General features: G+C 49.4%; 1 protein-coding gene across 15 annotated transcripts in view; it reads left to right on the top strand.

The window, feature by feature from the left end:
* The window catches only part of ZNF618 (zinc finger protein 618), a 150,693-nt gene that overhangs the window by 84,883 nt on the left and 47,267 nt on the right, over positions 1-18,543 (top strand). For 12 of the 15 annotated variants that reach the window (XM_077188956.1, XM_077188959.1, XM_077188955.1 and 9 more), the window contains exons 4-6: positions 971-1,066; positions 4,075-4,152; positions 10,860-10,898. In XM_077188956.1, coding sequence (XP_077045071.1) covers positions 971-1,066; positions 4,075-4,152; positions 10,860-10,898 — 213 coding nt within the window. The remainder of the gene's footprint in view (positions 1-970; positions 1,067-4,074; positions 4,153-10,859; positions 10,899-18,543) is intronic. The other 3 variants (XM_077188960.1, XM_077188963.1, XM_077188967.1) reach the window with 1 other exon arrangement.

Raw genomic sequence — 18,543 nt, 5'->3', positions numbered from 1 at the left:
TTTGGACCATTTTCCTTTCAGCTGCTTTTCCACAGAAGTCTTTCAGTCCTACGGGGTCCCTCTCTGGCATCCCAAGCAGAGGAAGCCAATGGAGATGTTGGCTCTCAGCTGGCTCCTGTCAGCTGCAGCTGCTGTGGATCCCCTGCTCCCCCCTGCACCCCCCTGGACCCCCACAGTACCCCAGGTGTCCCAGCCCTGGGGTGGGGGCTCCTGCCCTGCATAGCTCAGGGGTGCCACATTTCCTGTTCTTTTCTTCTTTCTTCTGGCAAGATTCACATGCTGACCTCAGGCCAGGGGCACTTGAAGAGCCACAGCACATGGATACTTCTCAGGGCAGGGAAGTCAGGGCAGACAGGCACAGGAGTCCCATGGAGCTGTCTGGAGAGGAGAGGAAAAGCAAAGGGCACTTGTGTTGCAACTGGGGAGCAAGAGGGGGAGACTGTTTATCAGATGTGGATCATTTCCTCCTGTTGGGAATAGCATCAGATCAGTATTTGTGTCCTGGAAGACTGAGTTATCTGTGAGCTGATCAGGAGAAGTTTGACACAAGACTCCTTAAGCTCTCAATCTGCTCTCCCAATCTGGTGCTTTACAAGGAACATTTTGGAGAGGACTTTTCCAGTAATGCATTAAACCAGAAATGTTTCTGAGACAGAGTGAAGAGAGAATCCTTCTGCTCTGAGCCTCTCTGTCCACCTCCCATGCACACATTGGGTTCATGCCATGGTGCTGATATTTCACTTGCTGAGCTGCTCAGCATATGAAATTCAAGAGCACTTTGGATTCTCCCTGGTGAAGTAAAATAGTACTGCAGAAGCCTTAAGAAATTCTGTGAGACCTCTGACATCTTGTCAGGAAGCCACAGGGACAGATGGGTCTTGGAAATTTTTAATAGGCTTCAGCCATCATTATTCCTTGGAAATGCATCCACTTTAAGGGCTTTTTTCTGATTTCTTTTTGCACAATTTAGATGGAAAAGCAGTGGAACGTGACTCTTCCGTTGGATATACACGAAATCGATATTCAGGGACCTGGATTTTTGACCATGCATTGAGATACACGTCCGGTATGTGATGGAAGGGTGTGAAACTCTAACCAGGGCTCAGGGAGCAAAGGAAGCTCTGGAAGCAATGGGTGCATTGCCCAGATTCCAGCTGCAAGGCTCAGGAAAAGCCTGGCCCAATTGAGTGCACCAACTAACCCCAAACCTTCCCCACCTCCCCTCCTGCTGCCACCAGCTGGGACCTGCATGACACACCCTGAGTGACAAGGACCTCACTGCTGGTGTCCAAGGCCACCTGGGCATGTTCTCTGCAAGGCCTTAAGGCACAGTGAAGTCCTTCTTCCTCCTCTTAACCTTTCCTCCCCTCTAACAACACATTTTTTGTGGCAAGTCACCCCTCCTTTCTCTAACGTAAGGGCCTGTGGTGAGCTGAGCACACAGCTGTGGCTGCTGAGCTGTGTCTCTGCCTCAGGTCTGTAACACACCTCCCTCACACCCTCCCCAAGTCCCTGTGCTCCTGGGCCACTGCTCTACCACCTGTGGGCAGAGGGTGAGTGCAGGTGTCCCCCTCAAAGTTGACTCCAACCTTCCCTGGGTTCCACTTGAGACCTGCCAGTTCCAGGACACCTGCACAAAAGCCCTGGACTGGCACATGTGGTCCCTCAGCTTCTTCCTCAGCTCCTGCCCCTGGTGTCCAGCACAGCCCCTGCACGAGGGCTGCAGCCCCTGCTGGGGTTCACAGTGCAGAGGGAAGGCACTGCAGTTACCTGCACAGCTGAGCTTCTTGGAGAACTGCACAGTGCATTTATGTGCCATAGACTGTCTCCAGAGGAAGTAGGAAATACAATAAAAAGGGGGCAGAAAATGCAGCCTACAGCCCCTCACTGTGTTTGACCTGTTTGCACCAACTCACAGAATCACAGAATGCTTTGGGCTGGAAGGGACCTGCCATGGCCCTCCCATGGGACACCTCCCACTGTCCCAGGCTGCTCCCAGCCCTGTCCAGCCTGGCCTTGGGCACTGCCAGGGATCCAGGGACAGCCCCAGCTGCTCTGGGCACCCTGTGCCAGGGCCTGCCCACCCTCACAGGGAACAATTCCTAATTCCCAATATCCCACCCATCCCTGCCCTCTGGCAGTGGGAGCCATTTCCTGGGTCCTGTCCCTCCATCCCTTGTCCCCAGTCCCTCTCCAGCTCTCCTGGAGCCCCCTCAGGCCCTGGCAGGGGCTCTGAGAGCTCCAGCCCTGTGATTAACTCAGTGGCCTCCTCTGGAGCCATTCCAACTCTTCCCAGGACTCCATGTGCAGCCAACACTGTGGGGATGTGGGTGGGCATCAGTCACATCCTGCTGTTGGTTCAGCTGAACCTCAGCTGTGCTCAGGGCTCCTGTTTGCAGGGCCCAGGGCATGGTGAGTGCTCTCATCTGCTGCTTTGGGGCTCCAGCTCCAAGAGTTTTCATAAGAGCATAGTGGAGGTTGGTGGTGAAAAGAATCAGTCCTTGAGCACGGGAGTGAGTGAGGGCTGGCAGACACTGCTGACAGCCCGGGTTTCACAGGCAGCCTGTGTGGAGTGACCACAGGTGGTGACTGTCCCACAGTCTATATAAAATATATCTATATAAAATACAGTGAGCTATGATAATAAAAATGCTCTGGAGCAGATCAGATACAGCCAAGTGCCTGTGCTGTCAGAATATGGGAGCATTTTTTCAGCTGGGTACTCTGGTGTATCAGACTGTGGCGAGTGGCCTCTTTCAGCATCAGTGACAAAGGAGCCTCCCTAGCTCAGGACACAGCCCCAGGTGGTGCTATCAGTGATGGGCAGGGAGCTCAGGGCTCTGGCACTCTCAGGGGGGTGTTTTCTTCCCAAGTTGTAAGAATGGGACATGGGAAGGGGAAAAAGGACCATGGGCATAGTGTGTTCAGACTGCAGCCTGGGTTTGTTCCTGGCTAGAGCTCACTTTGAGTAGCTCCAGGTGAGTATTGCTGTGAAATGCATTTGGGAATGTTTATCTGGGTGTGTGTCAATGGTTTTATTCTTGTTTGTGGCTCCTCCCTGAGTTTTGCTGTTTGGCATGGTCAGGAAAAGACTGTTTCAAGGTTGTGTGAGGAAAGGTGCATGGAAATGAAATTCTGCATTCATACCAAATTAATTCAGTCCTTTTTTTCTCCCACCTCCTCTTCAGTCAAGTGATGCTCTCACCCTCTCCAAAGAGCACTGAGGGGATCCCAGTTCCACAGCTCTGATGGACAGTTAAGAAATGCAGTGCATTCTGCAAATAAGAGCCTGGAAAGTGAATTTATAGATTGTGCAGCAAAGTCAAGTAGGAAAAAAAGAGATTGAATCAACTCAAGTAACAAATCTAAGGAAATTTCTGTCTGCCTGTTCAATAACAAAAGAGTCTAAATTCATGGCATAACTTCATCATTACAAATGGTTCTCCCAGCTCCTTTCCTCTGGTTTCATTTCAAATGACTGTTTGCAGATGTGTGTTTTCTGGAATTAGAGACACAAATTGAGAAGAGGGACTACTGTGGTCATGTGCTTTTCCTTAAAAAGGGCAAAAGTTCTATTTGTATCTATTTGGTTTCCTCCGGGTGGATATTTACCAAATCTCTGTGGGTTTCTTGGGAAATTTGTACATTGTGCATTTCTTGAGAAATTTTGAAAACTCCAGGCCTCAAGATAACATATTGCCTTCTTTTTTCAGTTGAAAAGGATTTTTTCCCAGCTACTAGGAACTTACTGAAAAGTAATTCAAGGTTATTTCTGTCCATAGGAAACATTAGTCATTATTATAAAAGTATAAGTCAGGCTATTTTGAGAGTGGCCCTTTCACGTTAGCAAAGTTAAAAAGATACACTGAAAATGTAAGTTTGGAATCTTAAATAAGGCTGACAGACAGAATAGTGTCTGGGATAGTGATTTCCTGCATTTATCTCCATGAACCGTCCAAAAATTACTTTGCTGTCAAGTGCACTCTTTTGCTTGCAGTTTATGGACCAGTGTGCAGGGAGGCTGTTTTCCCTGATCTCTCATGGTGATGTGTGCTTCTCTCTCTTGTTTTTCAGGGTCTTATGAGTGTGGAATATGTGGGAAGAAGTACAAGTATTACAACTGTTTCCAGACCCATGTGCGAGCACACAGAGGTATCTCAGTCCTGCTGCAATCTCGGGAATTCTGGGATAATGCAGATCCGGGGGATGGTCAGGCTGGAGCTCAGGGCAAGGCTCTTCCCCCAGAGGGTGCTGGCACTGCCCAGGCTCCCCAGGGAATGGGCACGGCCCCGAGGCTGCCAGAGCTCCAGGAGCCTTTGGGCAGCGCTGCCAGGGATGCCCAGGCTGGGGTTGCTGGGACAGGGGCTGGGCAGGGACAGGGGTTGGACACCTGGATGATCCTGGAGGGTTCCCTCCAGGATATTCTGTGATTTTAGGTCTATTTTCAAGAAGGTCTTGAAGGTTGCTCTGTTGCTTCCCTGGTCACCAGTAATTCTCTGGGCTGTCCCCCTGAGAGGGGCCCAGTGATGAACATTGGGGATGTCTCAGCTTTGTGGCTCTTAAGTTCAGCAATATTTCTCGCCAGGTCAGGAGCAGCTCCCTTGTTCAGGGCAGTATTTACTGCCCAGGGCTGTTGAGGACATCCCTGTGTGCAGGGGGAGCTCAGATCACAGAGTTTTGCTTGGCAGGTCCCTGTGCCAGCAGTGTGGTGGCATCTCCCTGAGGTGCTCTGCACTCCTGCCCAGCTGGGAGTTCCATCCACCCCTGAGAAGTCAGCCTGGGAGGATATAAATCAGATATGGGCATTGTGACTGTTGTATTTTTATGTTCAAATCAAAATGCTCCTTGAGCTGCCCCTGTGCCCCTGCTGTCAGCTGAGGTCACTTCCCAAGTGCACTGTGTGCGTGAAAGGTCTCGTGCTTGGTCAGGAGTGGCTTGATCTGGGTTTTCTGTAAGACTGAGCAATCCAATGTTGCCTAATTGCAGAAATGTGAAAGTTTGAGGTGGTTTATTCAATCAAAGTGTAGTTTGCAGGATTTGGAGCTCTGAAATACCAGAACAGCAGGGACTGCAAACCAGCTCCTCCTGAGCCTTTCTCTGGGTTTGTCTCCTGTCCCTGAGGTGAGCACTGGTGTCACTGTGCCAGGCTGGCAGGAGCATCTGCTTTAGCTCCTCAGGTGTAACCAGTGGTTGAAAATCCAGGAATAATGAAGGCTAATATCCAGTTTTAAATGCTCAAACTCTCAAAAGTCAGCACGTGCACAGCTGAGAAGTGTTCATCCTTAACTGCTCAGAGTTTGTCACAGTCTCATAACACATCCTTAGTTGCATGGTTGCATATTCCTTGTGTGCTGTTTAATATCACAGATCTGCTTCTCTACTTCTGAATTGTTTTTCCATGCTGGTATTTCTTTTCTAAATACCAACAAAATTCCTTAAAGTCCTTTAAATGTAGCTTCGAGTAGCTTCACTCTTCAGCTTAAGGAAAAAAATCCTAAAATAACAGGGATATGCTTCACCATTACATCACAGCATTGCAACAATTTTGCAATAATAATTGTAGTATTTAAACGTGGGACAAGGATTGCTTTTATTTTACTTCTCTTCCCCAAGCACCATGGGATCTTTAATTCAGCTGGAATTTTAGGAGCTCTGTTAGTATGATGTCACCTCCTAGTGTGTGATCTAATTAATTTGTATTCATTTATATTTTGATAATAAAATTAAGCAATATATTAAATTATATGGATGCATCAACATAGACCTGTACATTTGATATCCATAGTTTTGACATGAACTCAGTGGAGACATGACTTTACCTTTTGCTTCCAAGGTCTTTGTCATGTGTAGTTGCAGAAGATGAAAATTCTGAATGTGGAAATTTATCATTAATTCTCACATCAGTGATGGAGAAGCAGAATTTATATCTGTGATACTTAGAAAGTGTTGGTTTATGTTACTGTAAGTGGATTCATGTAGTAGTTACATTTAAAGTGCATTCAAATTGCTTTAAGACAATAAAAATACAAATGAGTTATTTATTCATCTACACTCTTCAGTAAGAAATGAAACTGCAAACATGATGCAGCTCTGGCAGCGGGATTCTCCCAGGGAGCTGAGGTACTGGGCAGAGTGTGCCTGGCTGCAGAGGAATAACCTGCAGTGAAAGGTTAAGGACGGGTAGGAAAAAAGAAGGAAGGATTTTTTTGGAGGGAAGCCTTGTGTGGTATTATCCAGTGTGAGTTGTGCAAGGACCGGACCAGGAATGGTGCTGGGATGGCAGAAGACTGCAGGAGTGAAGGGGATTTTTGTGAAAGATGCTTTTATTGCCCCAAGGCTTCACAGAGGAGAAGGGGCTGGTGCTGCCCCAGGGGACAAACAGGATAACATGGTGGGATGGCTGCACTGAGGGTGTAACCCTGCACGTTGCTGTTCTCCAGTGATCTCCAGTCTGTGTCTCAGATCCAGTGCCAGGGCACTGGCAGCCAGCTCTCCCAGGGCTGCTTTCCTCGAAGCACTGCAATGTGAGCTCCCTTGGCCCAGTCCATGCAGTTCTCAGCTGCCAGAAACTCCAGTCCTGAATCTTTCAGTCGTTTCTTTCTGGCTGGGCAGAAAGGGGGGAGCCGGGCTGCAGTGGCAGAACCTGGATTCCCTTTTGGCAGAATGGTGCCAGCCATGGTTTTCCCAAGGGCTGGCCACCCATCAGTCACATAACATCTGCCTTTCCCAAAGCTGGACTGATCCTGGAAGACACCCCAGCTCAGCATCAGAGGAGCTAGAACAAACTGAGGCTCCTTTCTTCTCTTTAGGTTTTTTGCCCATTCCAGCAGCAAGAGCTGCTGTTTGTGATTTGCTGAAGGATATACCCCATCCCAGGCCTCTGCTCTCTGCTTGTCTGTGTGGCTCCTGTGTCACTAACGGGCCCTGGGATGGTGCTGCAGGTGACAGAGAGGAGACAGAAAAGGCTCAGGCCAAGAGAGAGCAGAGAAACTGGTGTTGATCTGCTTTGGACCTCTGTGGCAGAACAAAACGTTTGTGTCATCAGCCTGTCTGTCACCACTCAGTGACACAAAATGCAAGGTTTGGGGGCCTCTAGTTGTCCTTGCTTTGATCTGGGTTATTACTGAGCTGTTTTTTCTGTCCAGGGCCCACCTGAGCCTTATAGCAGGGGGAAGGTCTGTCACCCTCTCTGCTCATGCAGTCAATCTGTCCTTATCCACTACTTGTTTTGCCCTTTGCAGAACTTGCTGTCTTCTCATCCTTTGAGCTGTTCAGTTCCACATGAAGAGTTTTGCCCTGGCAACATCACATTTTTCTTTGCAATGAGCATTTTTTTGAGAATTTTTCTGGATTTTTTTATAGCTGCACCTGCCTCCACTCCAGCTCTCTGTAGCAGACAAGCTGCGTTGGAGGTGACCCGTGTTCTTGAGGCTGATTTCTTTTCTTGTCTGCCTTCAGGAGCAGGGGAGTTTATGTTATAAAACAGGGCATTTTCTTTGTTTATTGAGCCTTCCCTGTGGTGCTGAGCATTGGCTGGAGAATTTCAGGCAGCGACTGCTCTGGCAGTTTGCAGAAAGGCTGAGGCAGCTCTGCTTCAGGACGTGCTGCCTCGCAGGAACAAGTTCCCATTCTGCTTTCCCCCGAAAGCCAAGATCCAGGCACGGAAATCCCTGTCTAAGGGTTCTGCAAAGAACCAGAAACGTAGGTAAGAAATTTCCCCGCTATGTTTCATCGAGGAACAAAGGAAAAGGTTGTGTTCCTTCCCCTTTGCCTCCCCAAAACTCACAAATAAAATAAAGAAGAAAGCCAACAAAAAAGTTATGTTGTGGAGCTGAAAGGCTCCTTTGTGAGCTGCTCTGCAGCCCTGCAGGATCCCGGCTCCTTCTCCTGCTGGAGTTCAGCTGGAGCGGAGGGGCTGCGCGTTCCCGGTGCCGATGGAAGGCTCTGTCCCAAATGTTACTGCTTCGCCTACACGCAACCCAGGGCTTAAAAATGTTTTGCTTACGGTGCTTTTATTTTAGCTGTGTGGGGTTTTTCAGGTCATTAAAAGGTTTGGATTGCCTTCAGGAGTTAGTCAGCTAGAAAGTTCTGCTTTGTACAGTTGGGTTGTGTTTAAGCAACATGAGCAGCAAAGCATCTGCATGTTTTGAGTCAGGAAAATTATTTCACTTTTAGATAACTCCAAAAAAAAAAAAAGGCTGAAATTGCTTTATTAGACTTTCAAACAGCAAATTTATAAACCTCTGGGCTGAGGCCAAGCAAGGGAGATTTGTACCCAAAGGAGAATTCTTCCAAAAGCAGAGAAAGAAAATAGCAAGGCTCGAGTTTAACCCTCGCAGGATATATCGCCTCTAACCCAAGAATTGGTGGAAGTTCTCTGTTTCCAGATAAGCTTTTCTGGGCTGACTGATGATTTTGCTGAAGTTGTTTTTCATTATTATTTATTTACATTATAAGTTGTTGCATTGCCTCCCTCCAAGCCCCTCAGCTCTCCGTGTCCTCCCCACAGGGCTGTGCCAGCTGAGGGCTGAGCTGCCCTCACCAGAACAGATCCTGGATGCTCTGAGCGGGGCTGGATTCTTCAGGCCAAGTTTTGAGTTTCACCAGCTAAAAACTTCTCAAAGCTTTTCAAGTTTCAGATTAATGTTTTCCAAGAATGGGTTCTGCTCAATTTAAAAAATATGAAAAGGAAGATGACTCATTCAAATGGTGAATATGGAAAAATTCTTTTTTCCAAAGTGCACATTTTTTGGAGTCTGAGTTAAAGTGGTTCTGTCACTGAAAGGATTTTGAGGTAAGGAGTAGAAAACTAGTAGAGGAATAACCATCCCTGAGGAGAGATGGTGTATCTGAGCCAAGGAAAGTTGAGGTTCATTTGTTTATTTGTTACTGAGAATATCAGATTATTTTGGGGAGGTTTTTTGCCCTCTGCCCTGCATCCCAAGATCCATTTTCCCGTGCACATTTCCCAGTCTGCAGCAGATACTCAAATGAGATGCAGAAAGCTTCTTGGGACAGAGGAGTTAACTGGCCCATTTTCCAGCTTCCCTGCCCACCTCCCTGTTCTTATTGACTTTTGCAACTTTCTCAGAAATGTGTCTTTTGTTTCACAACTGGAATTACTTGGTCTGACCTCAAAGGTGATATAGAGTGGGCTGTAAGGGGATTTTTAGTTGGTAATTTTTAAATTCATTAATACTTTAGTCTATCTATGACTAAGAGTAACAACATTTCTTGACACAGTTCAGAAATGGCTGTTCCTCAAATTTTGTGTGTTGCCTGATTCTTGTTAAATTTGACTAAAGTACTTTTTAAAGTTATTTAAATAGTGCATATCTTTTATGATTTGTTCATGCTATTGCTTGTGAACACCAGGACAGCATTTTGCATAAATCTATTGTGCCATAGCTGCTTTTCCTTGAATGATGGGTGAGAATTCAAACAAGTAGCAGCTGTGGAAAAATCCTGGGCTTTGCTGTCGAGGTTCTCCACTATCACTGAGGGTTTCTGATCTGGCCCCTGAGTTTATGAAGTTGTGCCAAATTAATACCGTTGCCTAGAAGAATGACCTAATCAGGCAGGTTAATCAAGTAGAAATGTACAAATTCACAAACTCACAATAGTTTGTTTTTATTATTTTTAAGAAATAAGGTAATTAAATGCAAACAGTGCTCATTACTTAAGGTTGAAAATTTTAAATTCAAAAAGGCTGCGCCATTCTGCAGCTGTGGTTTCCAGTGCAGTGCAAGCATCATTCCAACAGACATATGGAATATTTTGCAAGGCAGTTACATTATTAGATAATGTGACATACAGTATATGTAATTTAGGATGAATATGAAACACTTCAAACTGGCTTAGAAATCCTAATTGTTTATGATACTTGACTTGTAACTTTGGGGTTTGTTTTCCAGCTCGCAGCTTTGCCTGTTGCATTCATTTAGGGCTTGAACATGATCTCTGCTATGTGCTTCTTGCAGTCCCACACACGACAGTGGAGGGAGCTTTCTCTCCCTTCTTTTCCCATCTGCCTTCAGCAATAGAATCTTCAGGATAGAATCACCCTGCCTTCAGGATAGAATCACCCTGGGGGAATTCTTGTAGCCCATCTCTCATGGAGGCTTTGCCATCACTACCTGTGGAGGGAGGCATGGTGGTGGAGCCGGCTGTGCCAAATCCCACGGGAGCAGAGCCGGGTGCACTGTCTGCCTTTCGCTTTCCTGGTTCGCAGCACTTTCCTGTTAAAAAATTGTGTCCAGAGGAGGCCATGGAGCTGCTCCAGGGGCTGGAGCCAGGCTGGGAGAGCTGGGGGTGCTCACCTGGACAGGAGAAGCTCCAGGGAGAGCTCAGAGCCCCTGCCAGGGCCTGAAGGGGCCCCAGGAGAGCTGGAGAGGGACTGGGGACAAGGGATGGAGGGACAGGACCCAGGGAATGGCTCCCACTGCCAGAGGGCAGGGATGGATGGGATATTGGGAATTAGGAATTGTTCCCTGTGAGGGTGGGCAGGCCCTGGCACAGGGTGCCCAGAGCAGCTGGGGCTGCTCCTGGATCCCTGGCAGTGTCCAAGGGCAGGCTGGACAGGGCTGGGAGCAGCCTGGGATAGTGGAAGGTGTCCCTGCCCATGGCAGGGGGTGGAACGAGATAGGCTTTAATGTCCCTTCCAGCCCCGACCATTATATGACCACGAGCCCTTGTTGGCCATGTCTGCCCTCGCAGTCCCGGTGAGCCCCTCAGGGCCCGCTCCGTCCCGTGAGGGGCCGGGCAGAGCGGCGGAGAGGAGAGCGAGGGAGCGAGCGGGGCGGCGGTGGGGGCCGGGCAGCGCGGCCGGCGGATCTAAGCGCTGCTTTTTCTCTTTGCAGACACCGAAGCTGCCTCAGGGGAAGGAGCCTCACAAGGCAGTAAGTACAGCGGGGCGCGAGGGGCCGGATGTGTCGGGCCGGGCCGAGCCGGGCCGGGCAGGGGTCCCGCTCCCCGAGGGCCCCGCGGGGCTGGGGCTGCGGCGGGGCCGTACCGCAGGCGGCCGGCAGGGGGCGGCCCCGCCGCGGAGATGGCGGCGGCGGGGCAGAGCGGGCGGGCACGGCGGGGCTGCGGACACCGCTCGGGGTCTCACGGCACGGCGGGGCCGCTCCTCACGGCCTGGGGGTCTGTCAGGCACGGGGACGCCCCTCACGGTCCAGCAGCTCAGACGTTGTCACTGTCCCGCCCGCGAGGGGGGCGCGGTGCCCCGGGAGCTGCCCGGTGAGCGCTGTGAGGGGACCATGAGCGGAGCTCCCCCTGCCTCCTTTGCCGGGGAGGGACAGGGCACCGCCAGCCTCTAGCGGCGTCCAGCCCGGTGTGGTTTTTAAACCCTAAACCTGCAGTTTGGGGTGTGTGCCCCAGCCCCGGGCAGGGAGAGCCAGAGCCGGCACAGGGCTGAGAGAGGGCCGGGGCAGAGGTGGCACCAGAGGGAGCTGGGGACACGCTCATGGCCGCTGTGAGGGGTGGCGGGAAGGCGGAGCCGGGCAGTTCCCGGTGATAAAACTGAGAGATAGTGGGCATGAAGTGGAGAGAAGAGAGGTTGAGGCTGTTTGGGTAAAGTCCCAAGTAACCAGGACTGAGCTTGGAGCAGACTCAGCTTTGAGCAGGAGGTCAGACCAGAGATCTCCCGAGGCCTCTGCCCACCTGGGTTTTGCTATGTGTTAGGTGAGAGCCATGATTCCCACTGGAAAGGTAAGTTTCCAACATTGGTGGTTGCAGACAGCAGCTTGGAAGCACCAAACTTACCCTGGGTGGGTATAGAAATGTTAGATAAATAGTAAAGAAAAATAACAAGTACAACCAGACTACCTTTTCTGAACTCCTTCTTCACTGTGTTCTGTGATAGGTGAACAATTGGCATTAGCATAGGGGGTCTTGGCTTTCTGTCTGCAAAAGGAAGCAGGACTGACTTCACTGCAGGTGGGGAATGGAGATCCTCAGCCCTGAGCTGAAACATCTCAGTAGCAAGCAGCCATCCCACATCAGTGTGTACACACAGTGTACTGCTCACAGGGGAGGCTGGGCTCTGCAGCTGAGCCTTTCCCTTGACTGAGTCCAGCTCTGTGCATGGAAACTCCTTCCCAGGCTCCTGTCACTCCTTTGGTGTCTCTCTTGCAGTCATTGCTCAGCTGCCTGTTGGTGTTTTACTTACTTTGAGGCTTTCCAGGCTCATCTCCTGGCTCCCTTGCTCTGAATTTTGCTGGCAGGCATGGCTATGTTCTGGGCTAGGCTGTGTGCATCCTGGGCTTGCTGTTTGAGTATTGGGTACTTTCGACAGAGCTTGGGAACCACCTTGTGCAAAGAGAGATTTGGTTTTTTTCTGTAAGTCAGCTTCTCCTCTTCCCACCTGTTGTGGGAACTTTTTTGGCTGGAAAAGATAGGGCAGAGTGAGGCATGAAGAGAGAAAAAGACATGAGGGCTCACACCTTTGCTGTGTGGGCAGACTCAGTGTTGTTGGAGCTATAGAAGGATTTCTGTGGATGTAAATGCCTCTTCTGTGGTGTCTGGGTCCTGGAGAGAGGGGGAGAAGAGAACATCATGGGCTGAAGTCTGGGAGAGAAAAGCAAGAAACAAAAAAGCTCCCTGCACCTGGCTCCCAAGGAGATGCTGTGGTGGCACTAGAGATGGAGCAGTAGGAGGGGCAGGAAATGCTTCCATCTTTGTGCAGGGTCCAGCCCCATCCCGTGGGCAGGAATTACTTTTTACCTGCCACACTCATGTCCCAAAATAGTCTCATCTAGCTGAAAGAGATGGAGGCAAAACCAAGCCAGCAGAATTGGGAGCTGGTGAATGGTGGGGTAGGGAAAGGGGAAGAAGGATGTACCATGGCCATGCCCTACTGGAGAGACAGCCTGGACATGTCCCCTGGCCTCCAGAGTGGATGTGAGGCTGCTGGGCCAATGCTGCTGTGCCTAAGTGCACATGGTTGTAATTTCCTGACAGAGCCATCTTCCTCTTCCCTCCTTGTGCTGCAGTGAAACAACTCAGCTCTCTTCTTTTCTCCCTGTGCCTTCCCCTCTGAGGCTGGGTTAAATCCCTGGCCTACCCTCATTGCTTTTGCATGTCTCTTCTCATTTTTCCACTCAATGCCTCTCTTGTTTCCTTGTCAGTTTGCTCCTCATTATATTTTAGGAATTTCTTATTTATCTTTCCTTCCCTGCTATTTTTGCTTTGCCCGCTGCTGCACTGTTTCTCTGTGACCCAGTCTGGCTGTTTACACCCTCTCTCTTACAGATGTCTTCATTGTTCCAATCTTCCTCTGCTATTTCTATCCCTTTGGGAACCTCTATATTGATGGGCTCTCCAGGCATGGTTTGCTGCCCTCTCCCAAAATTTGTCAGTATTTAAGGGGTACAGGAAGGTGTTGTTTTCTCTCTTGAGCTTCTCTGTGGGGCATGGATTACATCCATCCTGAACCTGTGAGTGAGGAGTCCCTTGCTCAGCAGTGGGGCCCTGGATTAGTTCACATAATAACTACATTATACAACATTACAACACACTGGTGATGTGTGTTCACATCACAAACTGCAGGGTTGGAAAAGCTGATCAGATTTTCTCCATGGTCACCTGCTGGAGCCAGCTGTTACTCACAGCCACCAGCGGTCACCCAAGAGGTGTTGGTGAAGGCAGCCTTGTGTGCCAGGTGACATCTCAGCTGCTGCCTGTGCAGAGCACCTGGCTGTGGTTCAGTTCCTGTGCTGTGCCCCCTGGGCTGCCCTGGAGCAGCCAGCTCTGTGCTGGGAAGCAAAGTCTGGGTGTGTGAGTGAGCCTGGGCTGCAGGAGGACGAGGGACTGACAGGGGGGTGAGGCTGTGCTGGAATGTGCCCTTGCCTTCAGCTCTCAGAAGAGGGGTTGTGATCAGAGGGGCTCCTGGGGAGGGCCCTTCCTGGCCTTTTTTCTTCCTGGGAGGAAGGGAGCTGTGGGGCCAGCTGGGACTCAGCTGAGAGCTGTTGTTTGTTCACTGCCTGCCTAAAGAGGAGACAGTGGTGTTTAGACTCTCCAGCTGGGAAAGCACTTTGAAGACTCACTTGAGGAAAAACTGTTGCATTTAGTTGGTTATTTTGAGTCTTTGGGGTTTATAGTCAATAGATGGTGTCTCTGGGACTCCCTTTATTCTTGAAGAGCTACAGCTCTGTGGTGGTGAGGAGGGGATGTGCTCACAGGGACACTGCTGCATGGCTTTGGGAGCTCCTTTTTGAGCCTTGGCTTATGGTCCAAGACCACAATTCCCACAAGAGAGAGAAGAAAACAATGCAACCCACAGTGCTAATGTGTTAAAGAGACTTGTCTGACTGCTACCAACTTTAACTGGCAGGGACAAGGAAGAGAAGAGGGTGATTTTGAAAAAAATTCTCAATTTAATATTTTTTCCTAGACAGGTGTGGCTAGTTTGACACCTGGTCACTGACTGTTCCCATAAAAGGGTCTGGAAGTCTTTTCTGAGATGCTCACATGCCTCCAGACTCTGGGAAGTCCTCAGGGAAGGTGTTTGGGCTGGGTCTGTGCTCTCATTCTCCATGGGAATTCCAGTCATGTTTAGGGGAGTTACAAACTGGCACAAACAGTCTCCCTCCTGCTGCTCACATTCCATAGGACATTCTTGGCACCAGGACAGGTCCTGAATAAACCCAGGGGCAGGAGTGGGGCCAGGGCCCTGTGGGGGCAGGGACAGGGCTGAGGCAGGGGCTCCTCTCACCTGATCAGGTGTTTGCACTGTGCCAGGCTGTGGGGTGGGTGTGTTCAGTGGATGGTGCCCAGTGGGTTGTGTTCAGTGACATGTCCCAGGCTGGGGACACAGCTACAGAATCACAGAATCACAGAAGGCAGGGCTGGATGGGATCTTGGGAATGAGGAATTGTTCCCTGGCAGGGTGGGCAGGCCCTGGCACAGGGTGCCCAGAGCAGCTGGGGCTGCCCCTGGATCCCTGGCAGTGCCCAAGGGCAGGTTGGACACTGGGGCTTGGAGCAGCCTGGGACAGTGGAAGATGTCCTTGCCCATGGCAGGGGTGGAACAAGGTGATCTTTAGAGTCCCTTCCAACCCTAACCCATCTGGGACTCTGATTCTGTGGCTGGAACATTCAGCCCGTTGGAGTGTGGTACCATCCTTTTCTGTAGGAAAGAGGAGCTTACATGCAGGAGCATCTTCAGAGTAATCATAACTGGCTTGCAGAGCTTGAAGGGGAGCTGAGTTTTAGGGTTGTCTGTGAAGTTCACCTGAGTGTGTGTAGGCACCAGAGCTTTGTTCTGACTGCTCACTGCTGCTCTTTCTTACAGTGCTCTCCCTCTTCAGACCAGCCCAGGGCAGAACCCAGGTTGCTCTGGCAAATGTTACTATGACACTTGCCTCATTTCACCTCAGCAAAGGGCTTTCAATACCAAAATACCAAATGTTAACAGATACAGCAGGTGGTGCTCCCAGTCCATGGTAGTTCTAAGCCCTTTGCCTGGCTGAGTCTGGGGTCACTTCCCAGAGGAGTTTGGAATTCTGTAAGCAGGCAGGAAACAGAAGGACAGAAAGAGAGTGACTTGCCAGAGGCAACAAACGGGTGAGTGTCAATGGAATAAAGTGCAGGTCCCTGGGCTTGCAGCCCAGTTAGTGCTGGGCACAGCGCTTGGATTGCAGTTCTGTGCCCTGGGAAAGAAACAGAAAATGCACAGGGAAGTGGGCAGGGAAGGACTGCTAAAAGCTGAAGGTATCTCAAAATACAGCTGATGTATTAAGTTCAGGTATGTCTGGTTAGTGGTCTGCAGCTTCATGAGTGCTCTTCTTCCAGGGGAGAATTCCGGAGTCTCGGGGAGCAGTGCTGATTGATATTCTAGGGGAGAGTCCTGCCATTCCTGGGTTCTTTAAATAAAGCACTGCTAAAAGTGGGAAGAATCAGGATGTGCTTTCGGGAGCCTTGATCTCCAGCGTGTCAGTCAGGCTGGCTGAACCAGGACAGCTTGCTGACAGTGGGGGTTGAGTGTGATTTTTCCCTGGTGACACCTTTTTTGAGGACCATCAGAAGCAAGCTGCAGTTTAAGCAGGCTGTGCTCCCAGGCTGTACTCTGACACCATCTGGGGGATGGGCAGGAAAACAGGGTGGAAAAAGAGCTCCACTACAAGCCAGTTCTACTGCTCTGCTTGCTTCCATGCCTGGGCTGCTGCAGTTCTTCCTATGGCAATTCAGGCTGGAATACCACACATGGTGGTTTGCTGGTAGATCCCAGCCCTTCTGTCTCCATTTCCTGCTCCTGTGTACCTGCAGTTCTGTTCAAGAGGCACAGCTGGATTTTGTGCTGTTCCTCAAAAGCAGATGCCAGTGCTGAGCCTGGCAGCAGGTTAATCCTGCACAGCTCTCCAGTGACCTCTCCATTTTGGGAGATGCTTCAGAGCCCAGCCTACAGATCCTGTCTGTAAGCCCAGAGCATCCCTGACAGCCTCCTTCTCTTGTGCCTGAAATCCTGGCATAAACAGGAGCAGCTGTCAGACACCATTAATGCTCACTGAGACCAGCCCCACAGCCTGGAAACTCCTGGGCCACATCCTACAAAATCCAACTGATCCCAAATAACACAACCTGATTTTTCTTTGTGTCTCTTGGTTTTTCTGTTGCGTTGAACCCCTTTTCCTTGCTTGGCAGTAATTTTTGAAAATCACAAATACCATCTCACAGGTGAGGATACATCTGGGTGTTTCAGACCACCCTCAGGCTGCAGGAGAAGCAAAATGTGGCCATTGGAATTTGTCACACAGTGCCACCACACAGCCTGATGAGCAGCTCAGGAGCAAATCCTGAGGAAGGCAGGGATGCACAGCACCTGCTGCAGTGTCACAGGGTTGAAAAGAACTGCTTTTAAGGATAAATAGGGTGGCAAGAGGTGCCAAAGTGATCTTCAGAAAAAGTACTTTTGAGAATTTGGTAATATATATATATATTTAATATAAATACATCCTGAATTTACTTTCTTCTTCCCCATTTGTAGCTGTTCATGCTTATTGTGTGTACCTGGGTGCTGGGCTAAGACAGGACAGTTGGTGGGAGAGGGTCACTAATGTTCTGTTTGTAGGCAACAAGCAGAACATTTTCCTTTCCAGTTTCTCAGCCAGATGCCCTCAAACTCACCACCTGGGCACAGATGTACATCCATGTTCATCTGTGTTTCCACTGCAGTTACAGTGAGGGAAAAAAAGGAAGTGGCATTATTTTTTTTTCCAAGATGGAATACAGAGTAAATATTTCAGAACCCCATAAATAAAAAAGATTGATCTGATCTTTTAAAAACATATTTCCCTTTGGAGGCTCTGACTAAGTGTGAGAAAGTTCAGCCTGAGAAGAAATTCATTTGGAAAAGCAGTGAAAGGTTAGAAGCAGGGATGTGGGCTGGAATATGCCTTGCAAATGTTAACTGTGGAGGCACAGTGCTAACGCCTTGCATGTGCAAAAACATTTGGAGGGCTGTGAATTTAAACCATGAAATTAATATAGTCAAAGTTAAGGTTTTCTTGCCCACACCTTACTCATACAGGATATGGTGTTTGTAAAGTTCTGACAGGGATGGGAAGATCCGGAGGTGGTTTGCTGGTGTTAATTTATGGTTGAGGAAGAACCTTTAGCATCTCTGCTTCTTGATTAATTTGCAACATAAATGTTTCCTTAAAGTAAATGTAACTTTTGATTTCTTTTACTTTTCTGGGGGGTAGCAGAGCAAAGCCCAGGAAGTTGCTTTGTTGTGCTCACTGACACTTCCCCAGTGAAAAGTAAGATGCAGTGAGTGCTGTATGTGTGCACACCCACATGCAACCACCATGGTGACCTGTGAATCATTTACAACTGCCTGATTCATTTTCCCAGTGCTCTTATTTAATAATTCTCCTGCTCCTTGGGGAGAACTGTAAAAATGGATTTTATTTTCCTAATGTGTTTGCATTTTAAGTAGGCAAAGTCTCTTTAGATTCCCATTTGCCAAACAAGATCTGCACATATAAGTGACCAATGGGCTGAGACCAAGGATGATAAATTTCAGTGGAGGAGGAAGAATTAAGAAAATAATAAGAAACTTAGTTCAGGAATTTGCAGTGTGGACAAATTGTGAGTTTAAAACCCAAGGCTGGAGGTAGTTATCCCAAGATAGGAGGATGGTCAGGCTGGAGCTCAGGGCAAGGTTCTTCCCCCAGAGGGTGCTGGCACTGCCCAGGCTCCCCAGGGAATGGGCACGGCCCCGAGGCTGCCAGAGCTCCAGGAGCCTTTGGGCAGCGCTGCCAGGGATGCCCAGGCTGGGGTTGCTGGGACAGGGGCTGGGCAGGGACAGGGGCTGGACTCATGATCCCTGTGGGTCCCTTGTAACCCAGAATATTTTGTAATTCTGTGTCCTCTGTCTGAGGTGGGTGAAATTGGGAACAATTCCTGGATATCCAATGTGTTTCCATCCAAGTCCTAAGGATATACTCAGGAACAGGACACACACTGGAGCGTTTGATGTGCTGCAAGTCCTCTCCAGCACTAGCTCTGGAGAGGAGCAGTGTCTCTCTGGGTAGTTTTAATC

Source organism: Agelaius phoeniceus, chromosome 21, assembly GCF_051311805.1.
Source record: "Agelaius phoeniceus isolate bAgePho1 chromosome 21, bAgePho1.hap1, whole genome shotgun sequence".
NCBI lineage: Eukaryota > Metazoa > Chordata > Aves > Passeriformes > Icteridae > Agelaius > Agelaius phoeniceus.
Note: the sequence above shows the minus strand (reverse complement) of the source record. Positions and strands in the feature narration are given on the sequence as shown.